This window comes from Sinocyclocheilus rhinocerous, unplaced genomic scaffold (genome assembly GCF_001515625.1).
Source record: "Sinocyclocheilus rhinocerous isolate Xijiao unplaced genomic scaffold, SAMN03320098_v1.1 scaffold3203, whole genome shotgun sequence".
In the NCBI taxonomy this organism is placed as follows: domain Eukaryota; kingdom Metazoa; phylum Chordata; class Actinopteri; order Cypriniformes; family Cyprinidae; genus Sinocyclocheilus; species Sinocyclocheilus rhinocerous.
In genome coordinates, this window is record NW_015666486.1 from 281721 (window position 1) to 292770 (window position 11050).

At 36.8% G+C, this 11050-nt stretch overlaps 1 protein-coding gene across 1 annotated transcript in view; it reads right to left on the minus strand.

Annotated features, from left to right (window-relative positions):
• The window catches only part of LOC107732349 (UDP-glucuronosyltransferase 1-5-like), a 36552-nt gene continuing 25502 nt past the window's right edge, over positions 1-11050 (minus strand). Inside the window, exons 3-5 of the mRNA XM_016543645.1 lie at positions 7673-7760; positions 1347-1566; positions 1-601 (exon numbers count right to left, since the gene is read on the minus strand). Of these exons, the coding sequence (XP_016399131.1) occupies positions 322-601; positions 1347-1566; positions 7673-7760 (588 nt within the window). The 3' untranslated portion in view covers positions 1-321. The remainder of the gene's footprint in view (positions 602-1346; positions 1567-7672; positions 7761-11050) is intronic.

Sequence of the window (11050 nt, forward strand, 5' to 3'; positions counted from 1 at the left end):
AGCTAAATAATTTTATTGGAGTGAAAAATTGTCCAAAAAACAGAAACTGAAGTAATCTGGATGGGTCAGACAATACCAGAAATGTGTTGGAGAAATTTATTATGGAAAATTTAGTTTTTTTATTTTTTAAATTTAGTACACAAAACTTATTGTGCATCCTCGTTTCCTTTTCTTGCTTCCTTTCCTTGTGTCTGACCTCTACATCCCCCCCCCTCCCCTTAGGATGCAAGGAAAGAAAATGAGGACCGAGTTCACTCCAAACATTAATCAAGTCTATACATGATCACCCCACAAAAATGGACAAACATTGACTTAATGCATCTATTCCTTCTTCTTTTTCTGAGTTTTCTTGAAGCACTTCCTGAAACAGAACATGCAGCTTTTGACAGTCACAAAAATAACAGTCACTAGAATGAGAATGAGAAAGCCAATGACATCCAGAGAATGATACTGAATCCAGTTCAGCTCGTGGGCTGCAGGTCTGAGATGCGCTGCCCCTTTATGTCTCATAACAAACTCAGTCCAGAACACAGCCAGGTCCAGAGGCTCAATGGGACGGTCTCTGTGAATAGCTGAAAGCTCTGTCATCTTCTCCTTGTAGCTGTGGAGTCAAAGATGAAGTATGTTTATATTGTGTTGCAATCAAAAGGACTGCAGTTCTTAAAATAATCTACACATTTAACATTTTACTTTGAAACAATTTTCATTCAGAAATTGCTAGTAAATTTCACAAATAATTGCAAAAATAAGTAACGAACCCGCACACTATCAATACTTGCTAATTCTTAAACTTTATTAAATGCGTTTCGGTCCACTGACCTTCATCAGGCAAATGTATAGAATTAAAAACAAGACATATAATTGAGTATAATAAGAGTATAATTGACAATCACATGTGGACTAATTAAAAATGTGAAAGTATATAATTATGTCTTGTTTTTAATTCTATACATTTGCCTGATGAAGGTCAGTGGACCGAAACATTGCGTTTAATAAAGTTTAAGAATTAGCAAGTATTGATAGTGTGCGGGTTCATTACTTATTTTTGATTCAACTTTTAGTTTGATTTTGTTCCCATGCACCTATCCTCGGTTCAGGTGTGCAAATAATTGCAAATAAATATAAATTGAAGTACATGTGGAATTTTGAAGAAAGACTGAAATAGCATCTTTTGTAAAACATACTCCAATAAACTTTTTACGACTTCGAAAAATCATTTTCACAGTGCAATACTCTGAATATAGTCTAATATTTCACTTTGAGTTCAGTAATAAATGTTGCATGAATAAAAACGATGCATCAGTTCTGCATTTCATTCACAGGCTGAACTTAATTCTTATGTTTACCTTTTGTCATTGATGACCTTTCTCAATGCAACCAGTAGTTTTTCTGAGGTCAGATCATAGATACTCAGGGTTTCTGCAACTCCTCGAGACACTAAGCGCTGAACGTTATCCCCTTGGTCTCCAAACAGAGGAAGCATCACCATTGGCACCCCATTACAGATTCCTTCATAGATTCCATGTGATCCACCATGTGTAATAAAAGCCTTAACCTTAGGATGGCCTGCAATGTAACATTTCATTCAGTATATTAGTGTTACCAAATGATTTTGTAGTGAAATATAATATGGCATGATAATTCAAATATCATGCATCCCCTGACTGGTCATCAGTGCCAAAAAATAAAATAAAAATTAAAGATGAAGTATGTGGGCTCTGAGACACTAGTGGCACCTAGCGGAATTACAAAAATAAAGCTTAATGGCTTCCGGTAATGGCAGTGAAGTGAAGAGTCACTTTTTTTTTTACCTCTCCCAGTCCACGTTCCTGTTGTTCATTATCTTTCTTCATCTTTTTTTAAGTCATTATTTGGTCGCTTTACTGCTAGTTGATCATGCCCAAGCCGTCAAAACAGAACAAGCTGGACCATTCCCAAGGCTTTATGGATGATTCTGCTGACTGGAATGAGGCTAGTGCTAGCAGCAACCATGCGGTTAGCAATGAGAATGTGTTACCTGACTTTTCAAATGGGGCTTTGCTTAAACACATTGCTGAAGTAATTGCAGAAAAAGGTCGGCACACACAAAAGATGCTGAATGACTCTTTCACTAAGCTGGAGTCTGGACTGAACGTCAAATGCATCGATAAGGTCGCTGCGGCCACCGACTCCCTCGCGACTCGCCAGACCGAAACATAGATTCGTATCTCTAGCTTGGAAGATGACATTGCTCCACTAAAAGGGAAACTGGCTGCACTTGAGAAACTTAACACTAGGGCTGGGAATCGATTCCAAAAAGAATTTGGGAATCAAAGACCATGAACCAGTTCAAAAAATGATTCAGAGGTCATTTTACGGTGGAACTGGGTTATGTTGTCCACAATTTTAAGCGCTGCACGACAGAATAGATCATGACATGATCAAGGGTCTTAATCTTATTTACATCTTAAATAAAATGCTATTTTTTAACCTTTCTATCAGCCAATGATAATTCTGAAAGAAAACGCCAAAAGCACAGATCAGTGGCCGAGAGATAAACCACGAGCTCTTATATCAATGTGTTGTTGTTGTTAATGTTCTGGTTATTTTGTTTCAGTGTAGTTTGTTAAATCTGTGCAAAGCATACTGTTAAAGTAAACTTCATCATTCAGCTGAACTGTTCACATGTATTTTAGACACTTCATGTCTTGTTCCATTCATGCAATAAACGCATGTCCACTGCTGAGCTGTGGGCTATGACTAATTTCAGGCGCAATGCAGACACAATTACAATTTAAAATCAATCAGAGATACAGAAATGCATTGTAATTTTTACAAATATAACTTCATATTGTGAGAAGGCTACTTTTTACGACCTTTATATCCAGCAGTCATGGCAAAATTAGGTTCCTCCAATCTAAAAAACAAGAATCGAAAAAGAATCGAAAACACCAGTGAGGAATCGATTCTTGAGCCGGGAATCAGAATCGGACTCGATTCCAAAAATTTTGGAATCAAACAGCCCTACTTAACACGGCACTTACAGCAAGGCCGTAACCATGTCTTGAACATTGGGGAGGGAGGGGGACCAACTATATATATATATATATATTGTGGTTACGGCCCTGATCACTCTCAAATTCTCAAAGATCATCCTCATTATCAAAATGAATGACCTCCCCAAAATTAACTTTGTGAGCTCTATGCTGCTCTTGCCTCACCCTTCTCGTTTTTGGGATAGGTTACAGGGCTTTTTCACTACGTCCTCTGGTTAGTTAGTATGATGATAAATTTGATGTTTCTTGGTGTCCCCTGGAAGAGAATCTGGTTCTTCCTTTGAAGTTGGATGAAGTAGAGGTCTTGAGTCCTAACCCGATGTGCATTTTTTTTTTTTTAAAGAAAAACCCGACCCGAGACAGACCCGATAAAATTAGACCAGAGTCCGACCCAACTGCATTTATTTTCGAACCTGACTGGACCTGCAGCCCCGCAGTCAAGTAAAGAAAAATCCCGGTGTCCTGCTGACTGATTTGGCCACTTCTCCATTACTTTGATTTATTTAACATTTATTTAATTTTATTATTATTATTGTGACCAGTGGATTGGAAAAATAAATGTGATAGCTCGAGAAAAATTTAATCGAAATAAATCATGGATTCGCTAGTGTTGTCTGCTCTGCAATGCTATTTACCTTATCTCCAGCGAAGGGATTCCGCACACAAAAAAAGAAAAGCCCTGCCCTGCATAAACATGCACTGTAATGAAGCGAGTGGCTTAACCTGATGGATTTCATATCTATAAGATGGATTTCGGTGTGTGAGGTTAACTTACAAACGTATGTTCCTTTTTCTATTGTGTGTTTCTCAAAAATGCACCAATGTGCAAGTACGTTAAAGGGATCGGGTCTTATCGGGTCCATTTGGAAAAAGCACATTTATTTTAAATTACCCGAGTTTACTGGGTTTTCGGATTTAAGTGGACCCGTGAAGACCTCTAGGATAAAGTATAAACTCCATTTTGGTCCTTTAGTGTCTGGAGAGGAGCAGAAAAAGTTTGTGATGTTCATTCTAATTGGAATCCCTACTCTCCTGTGTTTAATAATGATGGTTTGCTAATTGGTGTTACGTCCTGTGGACGTATTTGTTGTATGTGTGTGATCTGAGGAGAGGAATGTTACTCATTGGATGTGTTATGCAGAGATGGGCACTCGAGTTAGTGACTCGGACTCGAGTCGCATTTTAACAGACTTCAGACTCGACTCCAGACTTGACCTGAAATGACTTCAGACTTGACTCGACAAAAAGGACTCATCTCGAGTCTTTTATCCTTAACTACTGATTTCAAAAAGAAAGAACTTGTGTTTTATTTGTACTGTTTTATTATATCTGCGTCACGTATTTCCCTTTGTGTTGCTGTAGATGGGACTTTTATTATAGTATTTGATGACATATGTCCGCGTATTGCGCATACATTCTGAAATGTCGAAGTATGAACCATTGCGGGAGCCACCGTGTCATATCATCTTACATTAGTTTTTTTTATAGACCAATTTCGGTGTTTGCAAACAGTGATGACGTTTTTGTGGGCGAAACCTATCTGGTGGCAGAAAGTGACAGTTTTAAAGTAGCAGTCTATGGAAGCCATGGAATAAAAGGATAAAAAAACTTAATTTTGAGTTTATATTTCAAAATTCTGACTTTTTTCTCACAATTCCGAGATTATAACTCACAATAAGAAAAATCAACTAGTCTTTCTCTCATGAGAGAGAACGAGTTTAATCCCACACGTCTGGCTTTTTCCCCTCAGAATTGACAAAATCGCAATTGTTGAGTTAAATCGAGTTATAAAGTCTGAACTAGAAGATATAAACTTGCATTTGCGAGAAAAAAAAGTCAAAATTGAGAGATAAAATAGGTAAATGTTATAGGTTTAACTGTAGGGCTAATACAATATGTCCCCTATGAACTGCATATGTGAATATTATGTAGACCTATTGTTTAAATCAAATTTATGCTTTAAAAATAGGGTAATCATAGCAGGTTTCATCCATAGTCTGTCATTTCATCAACCTTTTCGTAATACAGGAATTGTTACAGCTTCTCTCTCTTAGTGTGTGTGTGTGTGTGTGTGTGTGTGTGTGTGCACTTGCATTCAGGCCTGAATCATAATGCAAAAACTGACACTTCAAATCAACATTTTGATAATCTCTAAACATATGTCCAGATGCAAAACCTAATAAAATTAATTATGTCTACTTTCTGTTGATATAATGCGCTAGTTGGTGTTATGAAAAAAAAACTCTTAATCTTACACTGCATGCAGTTGCAGTTGCTGCCCATAATCCTTTGCACAGACTCATCAGCGATTATTGTTTGCACCTGTGTCTCGTTAACCCTGTCTGCTCACCATATATAAGCCTGGTTCATTCTGTCATTCATTGCTAAGTCTTGCATGTGTCATAGCTGGATTTCTAAGGTTCTACCGTGTCTTGGTTCCTGGTTTTGTTTCCCTGTTTATGTTTATTGCCCTGTTGTTATTGTTTGGACTGATTGCTCGTGTATATGATCTTCTGCCTGTTTTTGGATTCAGAAGCATCTGTACTGATATGCATATCAGCAAGGAATGTGTCACAGTATATTGCTGTATTGATATTTTGCGCACAGCCCTATTTAAAGCCTTGTTCCATGTGCCCCTTTTATATTTTAAGCACCTGCCCCTCTGCATGGCACTGCACATTAGAAGTACTTTTAGTTGTGTTGCTATGTGTCATGAGCAAGCAACTGTGTAGATCAACTGTGAATGAACACGACCGTCTTGTGCGTAAATAAACCGGCTGCATTTTTTGACATAATGCGGCAGAACTATTTGAGGCTGTCTACAATGGACACATCAAAGTAAACATTATAAAGTGGTCCCAGACAGGGGCGCCTGCAGAATTTCAGATGAGGGTATGCACAGAGAAGTTTTTTTTTATTTTTTATGAAGGTGTCTCTAGACACGTCAAAAATATTTTAACCCTGAAAATGACAAAAAGCAACGGAATAGTCAAATACTTCCATCCTATATGTTCACATAGGAAAACTACTGAAAAACAGTGCGGGTGGACACAAAAACCAATTAGGTTTGAATGGCCTCTTATTCACAGAACTGAATTTTGTTAAAGTTAACTTTCAAAATGTAGTCTTTTGTTTCAGTTGTTTGTAGTTGATTGTCCACTTCATCCAGCACAGTTTGGTCTTTGTGTTCTTGTTTGTTTTACTGCTTCAGGTGATTCAACATAGGCGGTGAACCACATCCAGGTAAAAGCAGCCTAATGTTAGTGTAATCTATTAACTATGCACATCATAAACCCCTCTTTTTAGACAAGTACCATATGAGTGTCATGTCATAAAATATTTTAATACTAATTTATATTTAACGTGATCACAGTTTAATAAAAACATTGTAAGTTACTAATTATTTCATTATTTTGTTTAAATTCCACAGTTATTTAAACAGCGAATAAATTATATACCGAAAGCGAACAAAGAATTTACGTGATCACATTATCAATGACAATAGTCTAGCATGAGTTTAAGCACTCTCAAAAGCTCCCTACACGGTGAAATAAATATCTTACTTACATCATACATACATCTGCACTTTATTGTTTATGATGAGAAAATTCATGAGAGAGCAGAGTTAGCGCGCACACTGAACAAAACTTCAGCTTTTCAGCGTTGATTCATCTGAATGCTTCTGATTGGTCATTGCATTCATAAACTCAGCAGAATCGTGTGTGATTGCTTAATTTTGCTGGACGATTTACACAACGCTGTAAAATGTGTAAAAAGAAATATGATGCGATATGATCAGATCTAAATGTAATGTAAATGTAATCAACACTTTTCATTTGACTTTATTCGCGACAGCCGTAATAGATTTAGTTAATTGTGCAGGGGCATTTTTGTCCAATTTGGTGGTATTTTTTCCTCAAGCCCCCGTTAATTTCTGACCCGAGGCCAGAGAAAAGCTATATGATTCAGTGAGAGAGCAGTCCAAATGCGCTCAGCCAGTTCACCAAAAAGAGAGAACTAACTCAAAATAATGATTAAATCACCATTTGTCTTTCTGAACGGGTACATGATGATGCTGTATGGTATTGAAGTGTCCATTGTTGCACATAGCATCACAATGCCCTGTTTGCTTTGACGTGTTCATGACCTGTTTTATCTTTGAAGGTGTAAATTAAGCAAATTTTGGCTTATTCTTCTGTAACCGAAGTTGAATGTTTTTCCCATGTAATGGTCCTGTACTGGTTAAACACTGCTGTTTGTGCAGAGGGAGAGCCTAGTGTGTCAGTGAAAAACAGATCGCTCTTGATGTTTTGATGGTGCCTGGGAGGCTCAATGTTTATACTTTTGGGGAGGTAAACCCATGGATTGCATGCTAATAGTAGTCACCATAAACTGGGTTAAGAGAATGTATTTTTCAAATGTCTTTGAGGAAGATTACAGGGCCAAAGACCAGGGTGTCCACACCTGTTTGTGGAGGGCCACTGTCCTGCAGAGTTTAGCCTAATTAAACACACCTGAACCAGCTAATCAAGGTCTTCTGACTCACTAGAAACTTCTGTTGCTGGTTGGAGCTACACTCTGCAGGACGTTGGCCCTCCAGGAGCAGGTTTTGACAACCCAAAGAATAATAAACATACCCAAGATATCATTTTGTGGAAGCCACTTCATCAGTTTGACATTCTTTGGAGCATTTTCAGGGACTGGTCCAGTGTACCTCCATAGCACCTACAAATCAAAGAGAACTATGAAGGTTAATAAAATGAAGCCACAAACCTAATGATATGATGACATGGATTATTTTGTAAAACATTGTTTTGTTTCAGAAATACATGGCGGGCCATCAGAGTTGCCAAGTCTGAGCAGAAGCGCGGGGTGGAGAATACAGTTGTGTATTTGGGCTTATTATTGTTAGGGAAAAAAATGTATGACCACTTTAGCACTGTGATATTTCAGACTCAAAGGCAATTATTCACACTTTTCCACTGAAATGGTGCTGTTCATGTCAGAGTATGTAAGAAAAACAATGACAAATGTCTTTGAAACAAAAAAAGCATGTTGAATTGGACTAACTGAATAAAATAATGCATTGTATTAACAGTGCTTGTATTATAATCTCCTTTGCGGTAGAGAAAGCTGCTTACATGTGGCTACACAGGGAAACGAGTGACAGCGAAGATGTTGAATTAAATGATAAACACAGCTTTTGAGTCTTAATCCGCTTTTCCGCATATACATACTGGCCCTGATTATCATAACTTCTATTTGTTCCATTGCTGCAAATCAGGTTTATGAATGAATAACTTGCTCTACCTGTTGCTTTGGTCTCCATCAACACCCGCTTGCGCCACCTACACAGCAAAACCACCAGTGTTAATTTAACTCTGTGAGAGTTAATTTCAACACTATCCTGGTGTTTATATAATTCTCACTGCCCACTTTTTTCTCACTGCCCACACTTTTAAAAGTGTTAACAAATTAACACTGCCTCAGAGTTCAACATTTAACCCTCATGGAGTTAATGAATCCAACATCTCTTATCAGTGTTAATCAAACTCTTCAGAGTAAAAGAACACTACCTTAGATTTAAATAACTAACAATATTCATTTGATAACTCCTAAAAACATTAATATAGCTCTTAACTGAGCAGGTAAAAGGATTTAAGGTGTAACAGAACAGTTACCTTTAGAATAATTATTTGTAAAAATAAACCCACAAAACAATGTACGTTTACATATGATTTTTTAAAATTAAAACATTGTAAAGCTTATTTTCCTGCACCAAAATGTCTTCACATTCACTGTTTTCAATATATTGAAACAACATGTTCTTAAAACAATTAAAACATCATAATGTCAAAGCAAAACAGTGAAAAGGCACAAAAGACATATTCTTATACACGATCACAACCGAGGAATAAGGGTCTTATCTAGTGAAATGATCGGTCATTTTTTTTAAATAATAAAAATGTATATACTTTTTAAACACAAATGCTTGTCTTGCATTAGCTCGACTTCACACATTACGCAGTCACGTGTGACGTAAGCGGAAGTACCGACCCAGTGTTTACAAAGCAAATGTGCAAAGAAAGTCAAAAAAGGTTTACCCTTTACAAAAAATGTAAAACAGCAATGTCAGACGATTTTGAAGTTGGAGGAGAAAATTAGATTTTTCGCCCTAACCTACCTTTTTGAACCGAAGTACACAGACGAAGAGCTAACCACGTATTTAAAAAAAGTATATATATTTGTATTTTTTTAAGAAAAATACCAATCGTTTCATTATGGACATGAGTAAATTATCAGTACATTTTTATTCTGGAAGTGAACTAATCCTTTAACAGGTGAAATGTCAGAGTCAAGTGTCAATTCCGAAACAAAAACTGTTCACCCAAAACTGAAAATTCTGTCATCATTTATTGAGTATAAGACAATTCGGGTGAACAATTTGTTTAAGGAAAAGCATCTAATTCACTGTAAATATATATTTTGTAAAAATGAAAGTCAGACTTATTGGAAAATGGGTCTTTTAACAACAGAAACAAAGTCATAATTCCAAGTGCATATTTATCTACGTTGAGGTTGGACTTATAACAAAATGAATGCACATGTACAGTTTCCCTGTTACTCATGTACCAGAACACTTCTTAGAGCAGCATTGTCTTTACTCACCTGAGCAATAGGGGGCACTCTGTTCAAGTAATGCATGAATTCACCTATTTAAGGTAGCAAAGAAGGAGTTATGGCAGGAAGTTATATCTTCTTTGGAGAAGCTTACCTCATGGTGGTTTGAGTCTTTGTACCCTGATTGAGGAACTTTATAGTTCTAAGCTCATCCATAAGTAATTGTCCATGATATTTTGTATTGTTAAGAATAAGTGTTTGTAGCAAATGGTTATGGTTTGTTTAAATGTTTTGTCTACCCCCTGTTGTTGTTGTTTTGGCACGTAACTAGAGGGGTTGTGTTCTGAGCAAGTATGGATCACTTATACATCTGAGAAGTCGGGAAATAAGAGAATTGACTCACATCTTCTGCTTAAAAGCAGCGCTGGACTTCAAACATTGGGGCCAAGTCTCTTTTCTGGTTGAACTTTGCTGGGGAATCCTCTAGGCTTCAAAGTACTGTTTTTTCTTTTTACAACAAAGACTGTGCAAAGTATATGGTTCTAAGTAATTGCAAACCAGCGACTGTGCATTGGAATACTGGACTGTTTTTAATCCTCTGGTTCCAACTGTTTGGCCATCAATTATGGGTGTCATGTTGAATTTGTATGCTCTGGGTAACTATGTTTAATAGACCTGACTCGTGAGCAAGATTGGTCTGTTTGGTCCCTCATTTCGTGCATCACTTAAACTAAAGTCAAAGGGATAGGTGTTACAACTTAATCTTAAATGTGGAATCGTGGCTTAACTGTGTTTCTATGTTATGTGTCTTAACAATGTTAAAGAGCTCTTACAGTATCATCCCACTCGATTGGTGGCTTTATACTCTTCAAGGCAAGGCAAGTTTATTTATATAGCACATTTCGTACACAATGGTAATTCAAAGTTCTTTACATAAAAGAAAGTAAAATAATCATACAAAAATAATCACAAAAATAAAACAAGGAATTTAAAAACTTTGAAAATGATTTAAAAATGGATTTAAAAAAAATTTAAGACAGTTAAAACTAGAAAATGATTATACATACATAAAATACAGTGCACTCAGTTCGGACATCGCACAGTGCTCATTCAATAAATGCACAGTTAAACAGATGAGGTTTGAGTCTAGATTTAAATGTGACTAATGTTTTAGCACATTTGATCTCTTCTGGAAGCTGATTCCAACTGCGGGCGGAAAAATAGCTAAAAGCATATCCCCCTTGTTTTGTGTGAGCCCTTGGTATTTCTAACTGACTCGATCCTAATGATCTGAGTGGTCTGTTAGGTTTATATTCAGTGAGCATATCTGCTATGTATCTGAAGGATGCAATCTGAAGGCTCAAGTTGATCTTTGCTGAAGTTGGTTGATGGAA